The 19,071-nt window shown below is 50.3% G+C and overlaps 1 protein-coding gene and 1 pseudogene across 3 annotated transcripts in view; both read right to left on the bottom strand.

The window, feature by feature from the left end:
• Positions 1 to 19,071, bottom strand: part of LOC309974959 (methylosome protein WDR77-like) — a 462,921-nt pseudogene that overhangs the window by 181,883 nt on the left and 261,967 nt on the right. The window lies entirely within an intron of this gene.
• Positions 1,992 to 19,040, bottom strand: PEF1 (penta-EF-hand domain containing 1). 2 transcript variants are annotated; one of them, XM_082834001.1, is made up of 5 exons: positions 18,978 to 19,040; positions 10,059 to 10,377; positions 5,470 to 5,625; positions 4,846 to 4,989; positions 1,992 to 3,133 (listed from the first exon to the last, which is right to left on the bottom strand). In XM_082834001.1, the coding sequence occupies exons 1-5, from the start codon at positions 18,999 to 19,001 to the stop codon at positions 2,904 to 2,906; spliced, it is 873 nt and encodes a 290-aa protein (XP_082690127.1). In that variant the 5' UTR covers positions 19,002 to 19,040; the 3' UTR covers positions 1,992 to 2,903. The 2 variants fall into 2 exon arrangements, with proteins under 2 accessions (XP_082690127.1, XP_082690126.1); XM_082834000.1 differs by lacking the exon at positions 4,846 to 4,989 and having other exon boundaries at positions 18,978 to 19,003.

Here is a 19,071-nt window from a genome sequence, read left to right as displayed (position 1 = left end):
CACCTCTCATCCCCTAACACACGGGATCCCAGATGGCTCCTGGGCAGGTCTCAGAGCACACGTGCTCCTGCCCCCTCACGTGGCTCCGATCCTCTGATGCCAGGACCTCGATCCTGGCCACATCTGTCTGCTCACGAGCCCAGCAGTCTATGGAAGGTAAGGGGGGTAGGGTGGGCAGACAGCAGGGTTAACAGACCAATTTACTGTTATCTTCACCTTCTTGGAAATCAGGGCTTGCATTTATTTTCTATGAACTCACAGATTAAAAAGAGAAAGCCAGAGACTGGGCTAGACGTGTTCCATCTGCCACCAAGATGATTAGAGGGCTGCCAGAGGCCCTGATCCTTGCTGCCAGAGCAGGAGGTGGGAAGCAGTCTGAAGGACTCTCTGCTGAGACGAGCGGGAGACATCTGGCAGAGGCCAGCTCGGCCATGCGCACCACTGGGTCTGCTTAACCTGATTAATGACCTCACCCGTCAAGAAGTGGGGCAAACCGCAAACCGCGGCTCCTGCCAGGGGCCCAGCCCAGGAATGCTTTAGCTCCCCTCCTCGTAGGCAGAGCAGGTGGAGGGAGTGGTCTGAGCATGTCATCCTGCTCTCCAGATGACTCGCCAGCCCAGCTCACGTGAACACTGCCACAGATGTGCAGCTGTTGCCAGAGGGTACAGGGTGTCCCGCCCATTCTCCACTCCCTTCCCGCTAGCCTTAGGATCCAAAGCTGTTTGTCAAGTTTGTAGCCAGGCTTGGAGGGGCAGTGTGTGGAATGAGGTGTGAGGGCTGACGCCCAAGCCCAGAACCAACCATGTCCACAAGGAAGAACCCAGGTCCTGGGTTCCTCAGCCCCAGCTGATCACAAAGGTGACAGAGTATGATTGACACTGTTCTAGACACAGGTTTCAGTAAACACTTGGCTCAGTGGGAAGAAACCACAAAAGCTTCCCCTAATGGCTGCAGTTCTACTCTGTTCTCTGCGGGTTGAACCCAGCACCATGGTGGGCCTCAGGCCTCTATTTTGGGGGACTCAGATGGACTCACAGGTGACCAGGATGCCATGGAATGAAGCTCAGTGAACAGCTTCTGGGGAGCCTGGGACTATCTGGCCTAGGGAAGGGAGGACCTGGGGGAATGTGGTGGCAGGTTCCAGATATCTAGAGGACTGGCATGCAGGAAGGGGTGGAGTATGTTCTCGGTGGCCCAAGAGAGAAAACCATAGCCAATGGGTAGTGTTTTCAAGGTGGTGGGATTTGGAATCCACATCAGGAAGAAGTCCCTACTAGTCCAGGAGGAAATGGGCTGCCTGGAAAGGCACTGAGTTGTCATTGGAGGTTGGCAAGCAGAGGCCAGATTCAAAGTGGGGTAATGGAAGGGGCTCTAGCTCTGCATGGGGGCTGGCCTCTGGGAACTGGATTCCACCTAACTCTAGGATTCTAGCACGACAGCAGCCCAGAGGAGAACCGGGGCTGAACTGCCTAAGCCTGACATAACCTGCCAGGCCTCACTGAGCTGCTTCCCCAACCAAGCAGGGAGGAGAGCCTGTTTTCTTATCTTCATCCCCCAAAACAAAAGGATTAGCTCACCATTACCCATCATAAGGTCCCCCAATCAAACCAAAACGTCTGGTGTCTTGGCTTCGGATTGAAATTTTGTCAGATCACTGTCGACGTTTGGTATAGACTGATTATCAAGCTGATGTGAAGATCCAGCTGGCAAGTACAGATGTCTGCACTTAATAAAAATGGGGAGAAAGTTATGACTGCGTAAATGCAGTTTGTCTGGAAGATTAAAACTAGGGTTTGAGATAATAAAAAGGCCAGGCTGTGGAAAGTCTGGGGTGGCTGCTTCTAGCCCAGAATGCCAGCCCTAAAGCTGTTATAAAACACACGGTCAGCTTCTTGGACTGAACCTGGCAAGGTTAGACTTAACCTGAAGTTAAGTTACACTTAACTTCAACCCAGTAAGTGAGAGCAGCCCTGTGGAGGCATGTCCCCCTGAGCTGTTTCTTTCTGCATGGCATGGTATATACTATGTACTTAAATATTCGTTGAACGAAAGAATAAATGAGTGACTGAATGGATAAGCATATGAACCTGTAACTGGGAAGGTGTGGTGGAAAATGTGGAACTCCAGAGTTTTATTCTTGTATTGAAGCTTACAGTTGCACCAAACTTTTGGCCCCAAATGAAAACAACCACAAATAAAAAAAAAAAAAAGCATTGGCAGTGGGAGGTAGCAACTTGTCCCCTGGGGACTGAAGCCAAGCAGAGGATGGCAGGCAAGTATGAGGGGTCCAAGCTGCAGAGGGGTAGCCTGGCCAAAGATGCCCAGAGAGCAGACTGCCCAAGCTCCCTGAACAGGCAGCTAGAAGTCAACACACACGGACTTGTGGGGGGTGGAATCCAAGCCGCTGGACCCATGGGCAAATCTCTCACCCTGGTCAGATTCCATTTTGGAGAAACTGGGTTCATCTGACAAGACAGCATGGGTGAGGGAACACAGGTGCTAATGGTTAAGAGGCTGATGAACACTTACCGCTGGCGTCAGGGCACAGAAGGAAAAGCTAGAGTCTGGAGTCAGCTGACTGGACACTAACTCCATTGCAATGACCAGCATCTCTGGCACCTGGCGCAAGGCTGTGCCATTTAAATACTCAGGGATGTAAAAGGACATTCAATTTCCGGTCCTCTCCTAGGTCAGGCCCCTACCTGTGTGGCCTCAGCCCAGGTCCCCACTACCTGGTGGCTATGACGCAGACTCCCAGCCCTCTTTGTGAACAATGCTGAATCAGGCAGGGGAGAATTCTTTTTCTAGGAAGGGCAGGAAATGAAGAGAGGCCCACATGCTTCTCCCACCCTAGGAGCCAGGAAAAGTCCCTTGGTGCACTCCCCACTTTACAGATGGGCTGGTCATAGCATCCGAGAAGCTGTCATGGTGACGAAGTCCTCGAAGCTGAGCCGAATGTTGCCCTGCACAGCTGTGTCCTTCTCCCGGAAGGCCTCGGTCAGCACCTGCAGCTGGGTGCACACCTGGATGAAGCGATCTAGCTGCATGGCAGGACTGGCAGAGCGCGGGCAGTAGCGGGAGATCAGGAGCTGGGTGAACTGGGGGCTCAGATTGTAGCCCATCTGGGACAGAGCTGGAGAGGAGGGGCACACAGAGCAGACACAAAAACCTGCCGTGAGCACCGCCATCAACCAGCTCCACGGAGTACAGGAGTTCAGGAACTTCAAGGGGACTGGCACCAAAGCAGAAACAGGACAGATGTCCCGAGGGGCTGTCCAAAACGGCAGGAGCACAACAGGGGCTCTGGATGCTCCCCTGGGCTGGAAGGCCCCCATCCCTCTTTCTCAAAGTCTCTGTTGTCTGTTCAATTAGGGGCCCGCAGGGTCCCAGAATGACACCAGTCTGTCCATGCTCATCTCTGACTCGTCTCTATTACAGACAGGAGCCTGAGCCCCCTCGGGTCACCCTGCCCCGAGCAGACACACATGAGAGGTGGCTCAGCGTGAGGCTATGAGGGCCTGCTCTGGAGCCGAGATTGCCCCTCTGCAAGTTGCTCATTAACCCTTGCTAATCCTCTGTCTTATCATCTCTAAAATTGGGATAATACTTACCTTGTAGGTTCTAGTAAGGATTAAAGGAGGTGATCGTGCAATGGATTTGGTGTAGTGCCTGGCACATAATAAGCACCCAGTAAGTGTTATTTGCTGAAAGTTATAAAATCATCACCATCTCCCCAGGCGAGGCTGCTGGGCAGTTCCAAGCCCACAGCCTCCACGCTGCTCCTCCTGTCCCTCCACCTGGGATGCTTCCTTCTTCCTCTCTGTATAATCTACCAGCTCAGGCTAAAGTCTCAGCTCCCCTTTTGCTATGTGGCCCTTGGGCAAGTCACCTAGACTAAGCCTCAGTTTTCTCACCTGTAAAAGGGTAATAATAAGAGATCCTTCATCTAAGCGTGGGGAATAAGAAGCAGTACCGATCACATGCAGAGAAAGAATGATGCAATATATGAAAAAAGCTTATTACAGTACCTGGCCCATAGCAAGCATTCAATAAATATTAGCTTTCCTGTGATAATATCACCCTTACAAATATCCATCACCGGACCATTACCTGACAACAGAGTAGGTACTCAGAACAGGTCACCTCCTTTCCCTTCCACCAGGGAGCTCCCCTTCCCCCTGCTCCCGCCCCCAGGCTCCTTAGTCGGATTGAAATCCATGGCCAGGGCGAGGGGCTGGGTTCTGCGGGGAGCCCTTTCTCCCTCTCAGGTGGCAAAGCTCCCCGTCCAGTTCTCATCCCCACACTAACCAACCATCCTCTGGAGTCAGAATTGGAACCAGACCTGGAGCTGTGGCCTCAGGTCATCTTACCCAACTGCAACTTTTAGAGTGGTCTGGGTCCCAAAGCTGGGAATGAAATTGCCTTCTAGTAGGGCTAGCAACAGAAGCCACCTTTCTGAGCCCCTCTACAGGGCTCTTTCCATTCTGCATGCTAGAAACTAGAGAGGAAAGAGCCACACGAGCCACATGGACCAGTCTCAAAGTGCCCTTGGCTGCTGAATTTCCATCCCCAAGGCTCCCTGACAGCTACGCCTGTCTCACCTAGTGCTGCCAGGAATCCCATCGCCAGAGAGTCCAGCCCCGATCGTTTCCCTGCCCTGGACTGGGCTCACGGCCCAGCCAGGTCACAGAAGGGGTGGGGAGAGGGCCTGTGCTGAGGGCAGCGTTTTGCAGTGCAGTTGGACACGTGGTAGCCAGAGGCTAGAGAGAACCCCTTGCTCTGTCTTAGGGGGTAAAGAGAAACATCCGGCTGTGCCTGTGCGCTGAGTCCCTGCCGGGCCCTCACCTTGCTGCAGCTCTGTGTAGCTAATGGAGCCCGAGCAGTCCCGGTCATACTGCTGGAAGAGGTTCTTCCACTGCTGGATGCACTTCCACAGGGCTGAGAAACCGCAGACATCAATGTGGCCTGACTTGGTCTTGTCAAACATGTCTTTGGTGGGGGAGGGAAAGAAGGCTTCAAGACTAAGGGCCAAGGGTCCTCAGATACCACTGAGGCTCCCTTCTCCCCAGGCTGGAGTAGGACACTCCACAGAACCACAGGCCTGAGGCCCAGATGCCGGTACCCAAGACGCACCCTCATCAAGTACGATACCAGCCTCCACCCCTGCCAGAACTGCATCTTCTCCGCAGGCTTGGCAGCCGACCCCCACCCTGCCATCTCCCACCAGGACAGGGAGTCCCATTCTGCAGAATGAGACACTGAGCTGGCCTATGATTCAGCAAGGTCTAAAACTTGAGAAAAGATCTAAGGAAAAGAGCTCTCTAAGGGATCTCACCTTGAACCCAGTTTCCTGTGAGAAATCCTCCCTGGCCAAAAGATTTCTCCTCAGAATGGCCTCCCACCCACCTACCGTCAGACAGGAGGTGGCTCTGCCCCAGCCGGAGCCCATGAGGAAGGGCTAGGACTCACTTATCATCATGAGGCATGTCTCGTCGTTGAACGAGGACCAGTTGGAGTTGACCAGGGCCTGCTTCAGCTCCTTGATGGAGATATAGCCACTGTGATCGGAGTCCACTGACTGGAACCAGGAGTAAGCCTCGGGATCCACATTGGGAGGGGTGCCACCTGCAGGAAGGGGTGCCAACCAGGGGAGTCAGACGCAGGCCTCAAGACCAATCCACAGAAATGCTGGGAAGGGTCAGCCTCAGTGCCCCCCAGCTACCTCAAAAGTCTCACAAATCTGCCTACCCACTCCCTGTCTTCCATCAAGACAACACCCTTACTCTAATGGAAGAGGACCTTTTGTGTAAACTCACGAGTATTTGTGGTTGATTTCTACTCCACAAATCCTTCAGGTTTTTCCTACAGTGCTCCAGCCACTTCTCTAGTTGATTTTAAGTTTCTAAGGAACAAGGACTTGTCCGGCAGATTAAGAATTCTCTGAAAAGGGGGATCATCTCTTCCCCAAAAATGTTTGCTGAGCACCTAACATGCACAGCCCAGAGACAAGCATTTTGAGAGTCAGGCAGCAGGGAGCTCTCTGGGGTGGGAACCGGGTCTGGTCCATCTCTGGCACCAGGAGAGCTGGTATATTCTATCAAGAGCTACCAGAATGTGGGTGGCCACAGAGCTCCACGTCTCTTCCCTCCCCATCACCTCCGATGCCTGTCCCCATCTCCAAACCTCCCTGCAGACATCTGTGACACGTCCTCACCCCACACACCCAAAGAGCTGCCTAGAGCTGCCAGTTCCATACACAGGTATCAACTCCTCCCTGTTCCTACTGCACCTGCCCTGATTCAGACACCTCTCACCTGACTGCGGAACAAACCCAAAATCCTAACCAAATCCTCATGACAGCGACTCTCCACCACTTAGCACTTGTTGCCGAGTAATCTTTGTAAAATTCCACTGTTCTCACCAATTTCCCCCCACCTCAACTCAAAACTCTTCAAAGGCTCCCCACTGTCTACAAAATAAAGTCCAGCATCCCTAAAACAGCATTCCAGTTTCCCCACAATGTGGTCTACCCCCATCTACCTGTCACTCTATCCCCACTCTGTCCCCCTCCGCCTCTGTTCCAGCCTAGGTGCAGTAAGACACTTGGTCCTACCCAGACCTTCACAGCTCCCTATGAAGCCTTTACTCACCTCACCAGGTTCTCTCTGTCTCATACCCTCTTCTCCCTCATCTCTTTGCATCCATTTCCCACCCACCCTTCAAAACCCAAATAAAATGCTGCTCCTTCTATAAAGCCTTTCCTCTTCTTCCATCCCTGGACAGGCCTCCTTCCTCTCTCCTTTGTACTCCTCTCTATGGCCCTGATCACTCCACTGTGTACATGTTTTTTCCTACTCTTTCCAGGTTACACTTGGAGCAACTTGAGGGCAAGATCCCAGCCTAACTCATCTCTGAATCCCCAGGGGCTAGCACAGAGCGGGACACAGAAAGGGGAGGTGCTCAATTCATGCTAGAATTGGCCTCCTGGTTCAAGTCCCAACTCTCCCATGTGCGGCCTTGGTTAAGTTATTGAAGTTCTCTGTGTTTCAGTTTTTTTTACCTGTGAAATGACAAGCACAACAGCATCTACTTCATAAGGTTATTATAAAGATATAATTAATAAATGAAAACCCTTAGATCAACACCTGGCACTGTCGAAGCACTTTATACCTGCTGATTATTAGCGTTGCTGTTGTGGTTCAAACGGCTTTGTGTGTCTGGGAGCTTTGTGTGTACGTCAGATGGAAGAAAGGATCATTCATTTGGAAAGACATGCAGGGTGGGCTGGGGGTGAGGGGAGAAGGTGACAGATGAAAGCAGAGAAGCACAGAAGACTGTCTTGGGAAAAAGCCAGAGTTACACAGTATTGGTAAACCTGCTGGGTTGACTGAGGGCTCCTTCACACATGTAAGTATCAGAGACAGCACAGAAACCACTGTCCAGTCCCCAAAGTAAGGCCAGAAGGATAAAGGTTTGCCTGACTGAGGGACTAGTCTGACCTCCTCGGATGGGAAATCCAGACAGGCCCCACCCTCCTTCCTAAAACAGCTGCTGTGCCATGGCGGAGAGGAGGTCACAGCCACAGGCTGGAGAGTCTCTGTAATATGTGGTCTGCGCAGTCAGCATAGAACAGCTCAGGCTCTGGAAGCAAAGAGAGCAAAGATCCTTACTAGCCTGTGTGGTTTAGAGGAATTGTTTCATTCTCTGAGTACTGATTCCCCCATTTCTAAAATAGACCTACTTCCCAGGGTTGCTGTGATGATTAAATGAGATAACAGCAAAATAAAGTTTTCACAGAGGGCCTGGAATGTGTGCAGTCACATTTTCGCGGAGGAAGGCCCTATTTAAACTGGGTCTGAAAGGATGATTAAGAGTTACGATGGGGAAAAGAAAAAGCATGTGGCAAAGGCACAGAGTGTGTTCAGACTACTCCAAGGGGTCTGGGGTTGATGCGAGAGAGGGTCTGGAAAGGCCCGTTGGGAATCGAGTGCCCTTAGGATCTTCCCTGTGGGCAATGAGGCACCTTTAAGGGTCAAACCTCTCTTGCAGAGCATGGTGTTCAACATTTAGACCCTGTATTCAGCAGCGTTAAGTTAGTGGGGCCTCCAGGTGACTCCACTGCAGGCGATATACGGATCATACTTTAAGAAGCACTGCTCCAGGGACTTCCCTGGTGGCCCAGTGGCTAAGACTCTGCGCTCCCAACGCAAGGGGCCCGGGTTTGATCCCTGGTCAGGGAACTAGATCCCGCACGCATGTCACAATTGAAAAAAAAGATCCTGCACGCTGCGACGAAGATACCCTGTGCCGCGACTTAAGACCTAGCACAGCCAAATAAATAAATATTAAAAAAAAAAAGAAAAAAGAAGCACTGCTCCAGGGGCTCACGGGCGGCACTGGAGAGGAGAGAGGAAGTTGCAGAGGGTGAGCAGTTAAGAGACTGAAGCACATTTCTCCTCTCCACTGCAGCCCCATTATCTCTGGCCTCAGGCCCTGGAGGGATAAGCCTCACAGCCAGGGGTTTCTTTCCCTGCAGTGACCTCATGTAGGCTCGGAAACAAAATTTTAAAAGGAGGAGGAAATCCACCAGGAAGCTTCTGAGCTGAAAGCAAACAGCCAGCAGCCCCAGCTCTGATAAGATAAATGCCACTGGCTCACAGTGTTTAGAACCCCCAAGGTCTGAGCCTCTTCCTCGGCCACCTGCTGGGTATGTATGCTAAGATGCTACAGCTTCCCAGCAGTACCATTCCCTGGAGGCCCTTCAGGTGCACCAGAATGGTTCCAGGCTGCCTCGCTGCTGGTGTGGTCTCCTGGGAACAAGCATTGCGAAGAGGCTGATTGAATGAGCCTGGGAGGACACAGGGGTCTGGGATCTCACCTTCCCCAACCCCCTGTCTGGAATCATTCAGAAATCTTCACTGAGCTTGAAGCCCCACCTAAGACTCTCTGCCTCCACTGAGCTGCCAAGCCCCCTCCCCAGCCCCCATTTGTCCAGTACCTCAGCTTTACAGTCTCTGCTCTTCATCCTTTCCCTATCTCATCCCATCATTCTCCTGCCTGCCTCGGCATCTTTCAGTGGTACGGCCCTTGCCATATCTGCTATCACATTAAATGCCACATACCTCGTTGCTGAGAATGCTCCAGAATGAGTCCTCTCACAGAACTGTTTACTAAGCCCCTCCCATTTGCCATACCCTGTGCCCAGTGTTTACCTGCAACTTCTCATTTAATCTTTATTAACAAACTTGTGAGGTAGTGACATTTACACATTTTACAGATGTGGACACTGAGGCTTAACGAGATGATGTCATTTGGTCAGGTCAGTAAGTGATCTGATCTCAAGAGCCCAAGCTTTCAACAACTATGCTATCTTACCTTTCTACATATAGCAGTCAGTCTCTCTTACACAGAAATGGGGTTTCTCCCCACGGTAGACTGTAGTATTATCTCCAATCATTTGCTAATCCACTCCCTCCCCTGCTTCCCTGCAAGAGCATGGTACATCCTCTCCACTGCCTGGCGGCCTGCAGAGCCCCTCCAGTGAGAGGAGTATCCATTCCCATCCTATTGATGTCAGGCTTGACCAGAGGATGTGGTTTGGCCAATAAACGTGAGTGGAAGAGGTATAAACTACTTCAAAGCAGAAGCTTTAGGGGACATCGTGCATTCCTGCTAGCTCTCTTACTCTTTTTGTCTGCCACAAAAACAGTATATCCCAAATAGGGGCTGCTCCTCCAGCCTGGATCCTGGAAAGAAAAGACACGTGGAGCAGAACTTCAGCAGCCAAGCCTGCAGCTGCCGACATGTAACCAAGAGTAAATAAGTGTGAGTAAGGAACAGAAATAAACATTTGCCACTGTAAGCCAGAGATTTAGGAGTTGTTACCACAGCAAAGCTAACTAACAGACTTCTCATTCTACTAATGCAAGCTAAGCTAGAGACAAGATGCTAAGGTGCCGGAGACCAGGCTGCCTACACATCCACAAGGAGGGCAAGGAAGGGCCCTGGATAACTCAGAACAAGGTCAGAGGCACTTGGAGTCCAAGGTCCCTACTTACCTGGAGGAGGTGTTCCCTGTCCATAAGGCCCGGGATGCTGGGCACCATAGGAATTTGGAGGTGGTGGTCCATAGGGGCCCCCTGGGGCCGCGCCACCATACGCTCCTCCTGGAGTTCCAGAAGGGAGCCCCCCAGGGTTGGGGTGTGCATAGGGCCCTCCACCAGCTGGTGGTCCGTAAGGCCCTCCAGGGGCAGGACCTCCTCCATATCCGCCACCAGGGGGTACCCCGCTAGCATACTGCCCTCCAGCATGGGGGAGTCCGGGGTAGTAGCTACCCGGAGGGGCTCCGGGTGCTTGTCCTCCAGCTCCTGGGCAGCCCTGCAAGAAGAGCAAGATATCAGTCAGAATGACAGGGCCAGAAACTAGCCACAGTATGGAACTTTACAGTTATAAGGCACTGCCACTGCCTTTCTTTCAACTGATCCTATGGGCTGAACTGGACTGGAATCATGACCCCATTGCTCAGATGGGGAACCTGAGGCTTCTGGAGGAGATACAACTTACCCAAGGTCACACTGCCACTGACCTGCAGAGGTAGGGCTGGAACCCTGCCCTCCTGGCTGCCCTTCCCTGCACACCAAGGGGCTCCACAAGGGCTGGTATCATGTCTGGTTTGCCACTTTATCCCTTTATCCCCAGCCCCCAGTGCAGAACAGATGCTCAATAAATATTTATTGTATGAATGAGTGGGCAAATTAATCAAACTGAATTCCAAATCCACCCCTGTGGTACCCCCATCTCTATCCGCAGAATTCACAGTGCAAATGTGATCTCCAGCCCATGCCCCTGACCCTCTTCAGTCACAAATGATGTATCTAGAGCACGGATTCATCCACAGCATGTCTTCCTTACCCTACTCTAGCTCATGATGCAAAACCATTTCCCCAGCCTCATTCATGGCTCTGTGAGACAGGTAGGCAAGACCCTATTCCTAAGGCAATATAGCCCATGGTTAAGAGTGAAAAAGACCAGTTCAAGCTTGCGGTCTGCCACTTACTAACTGGTCTAATGACTTACCCTCTCTAAGCCTAAATATCCTTGGCTCTAAGAGTGCCTGCCTACCTCCAGGTTAGCATGTGAATGAAATGAGGCCAGTCACGTAAAGGGCTCTGACACAGGCCCTCGCGCAAAGTAAGCACTCAATACCCAGTAACTATTAACAGTAGGACTCTTCTATGGAGGAGGAAACTCAAGTCCAGAAAAATCACACAACAACCGTGTGGAGGGGCTGGGGCCAGAATCCAGGTCTCCTGGCTGCTAAGCCCAGGCCATGTAAACAGTAGAGCATACATGGGAGCACTCCTCCCTCTCTTGTCCCTGTCCCCACGCCACTAGCCAGGGATCCCTGAGGCTCAGTGTTCGGCTCCATCTCCCTAAATGGCCTAGTGGACCACAGCCTCAACACATCTGCAGTGAGCTCAAGGGCAGAGAGAGCAACTGCGCCCGGCTCCGAGCATTGTGAGGATGGTACCATCTGGACACGTTTTAGATCAACCTGTAAGGCACACCAGTGGCCTAGCCAGTACGAGCCTGGGTTTCCTCTTTTAATTGCGTTTGATAGCTTCCAGGACAGTTACCCTCAAGGCTAAGGCCAAAGTCACACTTCATCTCAAGACAGTCTGCTTGCTCGGGGAGGAGAGGCTTCTTGAGGGAGGGCAGGAAGCACGCCCTTCCACCTTCCCCACTCAGCATCGTGGACGCTCTTCTGCCCTGGAAGCTGCCACAGCTCGTAGCAAGACTCCTTCACAGATGATGAACTCACAGGCAAATCTCAATTCAAAACTCTGCTCTCATCAGCTGAGCTCATGACCGTGGGTCAGTGGCCTGTTTCCTCACAAGTAAAATATAATAATCCCTTCCTCACTGAATTGTTCTGCAGGTTACAAGAAATGTATACAGCAGAATTTTGTTAGTTAAATTTTTAGCTAAAGAACCCCATCCGCCCCCCTTTTTTTTTGGCCATGCGGCTTGCAGGATGTTAGTTCCCCAACCAGGGACTGAACCCGGGCTATGGCAGTGAAAGCGCCGAATCCTAACTACTGGATCACCAGGGAATTCCCTAAAGAACCTTTTGATGAATAAAAATATTTAAAAACTGGCAATAGAAAGTTGCTCTGGTTGGAGGTGGGAGTCCCAGAGCCCTGACCACATAGGCCCCTCCCCTGCTAGGCTGTGAGTGAGCCCTGCAGAAACCTCCAGTGATTCAAAAGGCAGTTTGAAAACCATTAATACAAGAAACAGTTCTTACAACAGCGTCCAGCATAAATCGTAGCTCTACTGTTATATTAATTATTATTATTGCTATCAGCAAAGCCCTGGGCCAGGTAAACTCTTGGGGCGGGGGGTGTGTATAAAGGAGAGTGAAATGTTCAAAGGAGCTCAGTTAATAGGAGAGGCACTGAAACACACTCTGTAACATTTAACAAAACAGCATAAGGAAATAGGTGTTTAAAATGGACATATAAGCCATGTGGCATGGGACCACAAAGGAGAGTGAAACCGGGGAGGGTTTCCAGGAGAAAGCAGCATTTGGATTAGGACTTAAAGAATAAAGACTCCCAAGGCAGCTGGAGAGGTGTGACGGGAGAGGTGCCCAGAAGACCTCTTCAACCTAACCCCTTCAGTTTACAGACGGGAAACTAAGGCCAGGTGAGGGGAAGAGACTGGCTTAAGAAACACTGTGAGCTGAAGGCAGAGGCAGATCACTGCCCGTCCATATCCCAGTCCATTGACTCCCACCACCTCCTGCCAGGGTGCTCTTTCCTTAAGCGACAGGGCACAGGATTCCAGTGTAGGCTAGAAAAGGGGATGGGGACTCTGCAGAGTCTGGGCACACCCGAAGAACAGGCTGGACACCAAGCCAGGAAGTTGCTGCTCCACAAGAAGTCGTGTGAGCAAAGCCATCAACTGTTCCTGGCTTACGACACCTGAGGCACAGCCCTTCCCCCAGGAAACAACCCCATGACAACCAAGCTAGTGCTGCAGGCCGGTCTTCTGACCTTGGTCCTATCACAATCCAGGGGTCTGGTGCAGCCTGGCCGCAACTAAACCCTTTCCTTTCTGCCCTGCGTTAAAGCCCTTACGTGTACAGTTTACAAAGCACTTTCACATACATACAAATGCTACTGGCAAAATTCTGCCAACAATCCTCCAACAGAAAAAAGGAAGGTATTAGTAGGCCTATTTTCAGATGAAGAAACTGAGGTGCACAACTGTAAAAAGACTTCATTCATTCAGCAAGCATTTACAGAGCAACAATGTTGTATTAGGCTCTGTGCTAGGCCAGGGGACACGAAACTAAACAGGGCCTGGCCTTGAGGAGCCCCAGATAATTATGATACAATCTGATCAGTGTCATCAGAAAAATCTACTTAAATGCTATTAAGAAGGCATGGGCAGAGGAATTGTCTCTGTTTGTCAAATGATAAATGAGCAATCAAATTAACACATGTAGGCAGTGGGTCAAGGAAGGCTTCCTGGAAGAGGCAGGAGTAATACTGGAACTGGCACTGAAGGATACACAGGCATTCTCCAAAAGGAAGGCAGTAAAGGACATTCCAGACGGAAGAAGAAAGACAAACGCACAGACCTATGAGTGAGCATGGAGAAGTCAGGGAGTGGGCTAAAAAGCAGGGGGCTGCGGCAAGAACACAGAGTGAACTCAGAAAGGCAAGCTCTTTACATGCTCCTTGTCTTATCACCTGTCCTGCTGCATTTCAGTTAGCTGGTGCATCTTAGAGCAGTTTCTCTCTGTCACACAGCAGTGAGCTCCCCAGGGGCAGACAGTGGGCCTCATTCATCACGGTAGCCCAGGGTCCAGCACAGAGCCTGGCACCGGCAAGCCGCCATAAAAATGTGAACAAATGAATACCACTCAAAAGATTTGGAGCTTTATGCCGGAGGAAACAGAGCGCTACAGAAGGGTTTCCAACAGGGAAGAAACGTGATCGGGCCTTGTTTAGAGAACTAAGCAGCGTTGGGTGTAAAGGATGAACTAGTGGGGGAGACGGCAGCCCAGGTGCTGGACAGGCAGGGCTTGAACCAGACAGCAGACTCAGAGAGAATGGGATGGATTCTGAAGCTATTTCAGAGATAGACTAGACATGACTTGGCAACTAATTAGGTTAGAGAAGCGATGGAGGGGGCAGCGAAGAAAGGGAAGTGTTTAGAATGACTCAGGTTTCTAGCTTGCACCAGAGGAGGAAGAAAGTAAAACCACAAGAATCCAGGCTGGGGAAGAGGGTTCCCAGGGACACTGAGTTGTTAGTACATGTCTGAACCAGAAATGAAAACCAGAGTCCCTGATTCCATGTTCTTTTATACTACTCCATGCCATTTGCCAACCCTCTGAAGAGTTTTTCCAAGAGCATTTCATGCTGATAAACACAAGATTGTCAAAAAAAAAAAAAAAAAAAAAAAAGACAGGAAGAGTTCAGCAATCATGGTTTCCAAAACATTACAGAAAACTAACCCTAGGTCTTTACTGATTGCAAATAAACTACATTTGATAAATTTGGGTGGAGGGAAGGGGCAATTAACATTTTATTAAGGCTCTCACTGATCCTCAGTCCTATGAGGTAAGTGCTATGATCCCCATTTTACAGATGAGAAAATTAAGGTGCAGAGTTTAATCATGTGCCTGTAATGACGCAGCTAGAACTGGTAAGCTTCAAAACAGGGTCTGCGTGACTCCACCACTCTACCCTCTTCTGGGTGTTCACCAATAAATGAGTGTCTACCACATGCTAGTGCCAGAGACTGTCCTAAATATATGTGTCAGATATGATGGATTTCTACAGTGGAAGGGGTTGAAGGGGAAAGGGGTGGATTAGGTAATCTTTCAGAGGCTTCAAGCCCAGAAATTAGGGAGACTCAGAAGAATCTTATTCTGTTTTCACCCCCGCACCTAGACCCAATTCGAGAGCCACAGTACTGTAAGAGACCCCAAAGACCTCCCAGTCCAACCTCTCAGTAGATGATGGAATCTCTGCAGCACCATCTGGAATCTCTGTTTACATTCCCGCAAGTGGTGGGGAGCTCACCCCCTCCCAAATAACCCACTCAGAAAGTCTTACATTTTCTTTTGGCTCTGAGGGCTCATTCTTCTACCCCAAGACCCTTGTGAAGCCCAGAGGTGTCAAAGTTTGGTCCATGCTGAGTACTGAGGGGAAACACAAGCCTGTGTTTCAAACACAAGGCTGTGTTGCAAACACAAGCCCGTGCTCTGGAGCTAGCCCCCAGCCCGCTGGAGGAGGTTAGAGCCCATTCTAAGGGGTTAAACAATCACAAGACTACAGAAGGAGTGGTCTGGGCATTCACCAGCAGAACCTCTTAAAATATTTAAAGGCCAGAAATCTGCAGCCAATAAACAGCGAGCCAAGAACTGTCCCAAGACTTCAATTACCACCTCTGTGCAGACACTCCAAAATCTTTCTCTCCAGCTTCATCTCTCATGAGCTGCAGACCTCATATCCAACAACCTCCTGGACCTTCCAAATCTATTCCTCCTTCTGTGTTCCCACTGCAGTAAAGGGAAACCCTGATGCCCTCCTGGACACCTCCTCTTTCCTTTCCTCTGTCCCCTCAATTAGGCACCAAGTTTTCTCACTTCCACCTCCCAGCTCCATGTTCACCAGGTCACTGTTCTCTCACCTAGATTACTTCAACAGCTTTGAAACTGGTCTCCCTGCCTTGTCTCTCCTGCTTCAACACCCCCTGACAGTGCCCCACTGTCACAGCTCAAAGCACGAATGGGAGAAAACTCTTCAGGAGCTCCCCAACAACTCTCAGGATGAAGTCCACACTCCTCAGAAAGGCACATAATGCCCTTTAGGATCTGGTCCTTGCTTGCCTTTCTGGTCTTGTTACCCTTTCCCACGCTCCTCTTCACTACAACTAGACTGATCTCCTTAAATTCTTCCAAAATACTGGGCTCTCTTACTTGCTTCCTGGCCTTTGTGAATACTATTCCCTCCACTGGAATACCATGCCTTTCTTCACCCAGATAACTCCTACTGGAGATTCGGTTTTTGGCTTAAATGTCACCTCCTTTAACAAGACTTCCTTCCCTCAAGACTAAGTTAGGGGTCCCTCCTGTGCTAGCCTGACACTTACTCCCATTTAATACTCATCGCACAGATTCTACAATGTACGTGTCTGTATCACTCTTCCCCTTGGAGTATTTACTATATGCCAAAACACCATATCAAGCACTTTATGTGGATTATCTCATTTAATCTTTGCAGTAACCTTGAGGTAGGTACTCTTATCACCCCATTTTTTAAAAAGGGGGAAACCGAGCCTCAGACTTCTGCAAGAAATTTCTGCAAGGAAATGGCAGAGCAAGGATTTGAAGCCAAATCTGGCCTCAGAGACCAAGCTCTTAAGCACTGAAATCCATCAGGCTGGCTCCCCCACAGGACCAAAGGGTACTTGAGTTTTACTCCTCCAACACCCAGTCCATGCTTGAGGACCCTGGGGCAGGATGCAGCAGAAAATTACAGGAGTTTTGACTCCTAACAAGAGGCTGGAATCCTCCAGGGCTATGTACTGGGTGGAGGGGAGGCAGCACTGACTAAGCCTTTGGATGCTTTCAGACAACCCACTTCCTTTCTTGGAACACTGTGGACCAGAAGCTGGATAGGAGGAACGAAGAAGGTATGATGGGAGACAAGCATTTCTTCCTCTACTAGAGACACATTCCTCTCTGTGCTCCTTTTCAACATTTCACTGAGCATAAGCCCAGGCAGCACGGCATGATAACAGTGACCCCAGCAGCAAGAGCTATGCCACCACACTCTGGCACACACTAGGTATCAGCAATGCGCCAAGCTCCCTACAGGCTTTACCATATTTCATCCTCTTTTCAGCCCTATGAAGTACTATTCCTCCCCCTTTACAAGTGAAGAAACCGAGGCTCAGAGCCCTTAGATGATTTGTCCAAGGGTGTATAACTATTAAATAGAATTAGGATTCTAGCCCAGTTCTGTCTAACCTGGAAGTTCAGGCTCTTAATTTCCAAGTCACTGCTTCTAGGATGCATACAAATTGTCTCCAAAAGCTTATTAAAATGTAGATGCATGGGCCTTTCCTGGGTACAGAACAGGTCTGAGGTGGAACCCCAAAATGTGCTTTTTTAACAAGCTCCTAGGTGATTCTGATGTAGACCATCCACTGAGAAACAAAGTACTATGGCAATGTTTTCCCAAACTGTGTTCCTCAAGAATACCAGTGTCACCAACGTATGACCAGACTTATGTCATATAAGTGGGGTGGGGGGTTCCATAGTTAAGTAAGTTTAAGAAACACTTCATATTCTATCCCTCTCTGGCAAATTTACAATGTCTATTAACAAATTAAGAATTCTGAGATGGCCTGTGGTTAACAGGTTAACAAAACTCATTAAGCTGTATTTAACAGTGTATTTCCCAAACTTATTTAACCACAGAATACTCCTTTATTAGCAATACTTACTAACATTCACAAGCCTCAGCAAATGCAGCTGAGCTTGGGAAACACTGCTAGGTTATACTTCCTCCTAACCCCAGCCCAGGCTGGCCTCTCTCCTTCCTACCTCTGCTAAGTATGCAACGACAGAAACTCTAAGTTCTAGCATGGGCACTCCCTCACTTGCCATGTGTGACCTTGGGCAAGCCACTTAACCTCTTTGGGCTTATTCCTCAGCTATAAATTGGGGGAATAATCCCTGCTAGCCTGCTTACAGAGCCTTCATGATTGAGATAACGGATGTCCAAATACTGTGTGCAAAAACTGTACAGGGCTGCACTCCCTATGAGGGCTCTTGCCACATCTTCTGATATGTGATTACACTCAGCCCAGCGCTTAGCAATATCCCATGTGACCTTGTTTTCCAATTTTTCCTGCCTGGGTTTTATCTCCTAAATTAGTGTGATCTTAGGCAACTCAGGAGCCCTCTCTGAGCTAAAACGAAGGGACTCTTCTGAGGGCCCTTCCAGCACTGGCCTTCAAGGAATCTAGTAAAAATCAAAGTACTAAAAGGTAACACCTGTCACACTCTTCATAGTACCAAACGCTTTACAAGCATCACTCCATTACTCTTCATAACAGCTCTATGAAGTAGATCCTATTATTTGGCCCTATTTCACAGAGGAGGAAACTTCAGCTCAGAAAGGGCTCAATGGCTCAAAACTATTTAAGTGATGGAGCCAAGGTGTGAACCTTCCTCTGACTCCAGACTGCACTTCACTACTCTAACGCTCTTGTTAGCCAACAACGGATTCTGGCCACAGAATCGCCCTGCTGTGGTGTTCTTGCCTGGATCAAGATGGGCTGGCAAGTGGGGAAAAGGCATTTGCTGACAGCTCCGGGCTCTGCTGCCTAACTGCCTGGTGACTTCAAATAAATTCCATGTCTCCTTGGGTTTCGCTTTCCTGTGTGTGAAATGGAAGTGTTGGACTCAGTCAGTAGTCGAACAAGCTCGTTTGCGCAGCCTGCTAAACCCACAGGTTCTCCTGATTGTTCAGATGCAGTACGTCAAGGGTGTACTTTTATCAACTCCCCAAAAGATACCGACAGAACCAGTGCTCTAAACGTTCTGTTGGCGTTGATGACCCCGCCTGTGGCCCCAGCGGGATCCTGGGAAAATATGGGGCCCAGGCCAAGCCCAGTCTGACTCTGTGGGGTCCAAGAACCCCAAATCTCCCCGTGCACGACGTCAAAGGGGGCGCGACACGACCTCCCCAGACGTGCAGTCCTGCGTGACGTGAGCCAGGCGCGACCGACCATCCCTTTTCCCTTCTCTCCTGCGCGAAACCTCGTTGAAGCCAACCTCAGCGTGGGAAAGGCGCGGAGGAGGCGGGGAGAAAGAGAAGCAGGGGATCCCGGGCCTGGACTTGGCGAGGCACCCACTTGGATTCGCCCGCCCCTCACACACTCACCTGCCCGTAGGGGTAGCTGGCCATGGCGACTCTGACGTCTCACGTCGCCGTGGGGCGGGACTTTCCGTCTCAAACCCGCCTCCTCCTGGGCGTG

The sequence above is a fragment of the Leucopleurus acutus genome (assembly GCF_964270905.1).
Source record: "Leucopleurus acutus genome assembly, chromosome: 2".
Taxonomy (NCBI): Eukaryota; Metazoa; Chordata; class Mammalia; order Artiodactyla; family Delphinidae; genus Leucopleurus; species Leucopleurus acutus.
The sequence above is the reverse complement of the archived record's forward strand: the minus strand, read 5'-3'. Positions and strand labels throughout refer to the sequence as shown.

Coding starts and splice junctions, on each gene's coding strand:
- PEF1 (XM_082834001.1), bottom strand. CDS start 19,001: ATGGCCAGCTACCCCTACGGGCAG. Junction 4,990..5,469: donor GACATGCCTCATGATGATAA/GTGAGTCCTAGC, acceptor CCCCCACCAAAG/ACATGTTTGACAAGACCAAG. Junction 3,134..4,845: donor CTACACAGAGCTGCAGCAAG/GTGAGGGCCCGG, acceptor CCTCCTCTCCAG/CTCTGTCCCAGATGGGCTAC.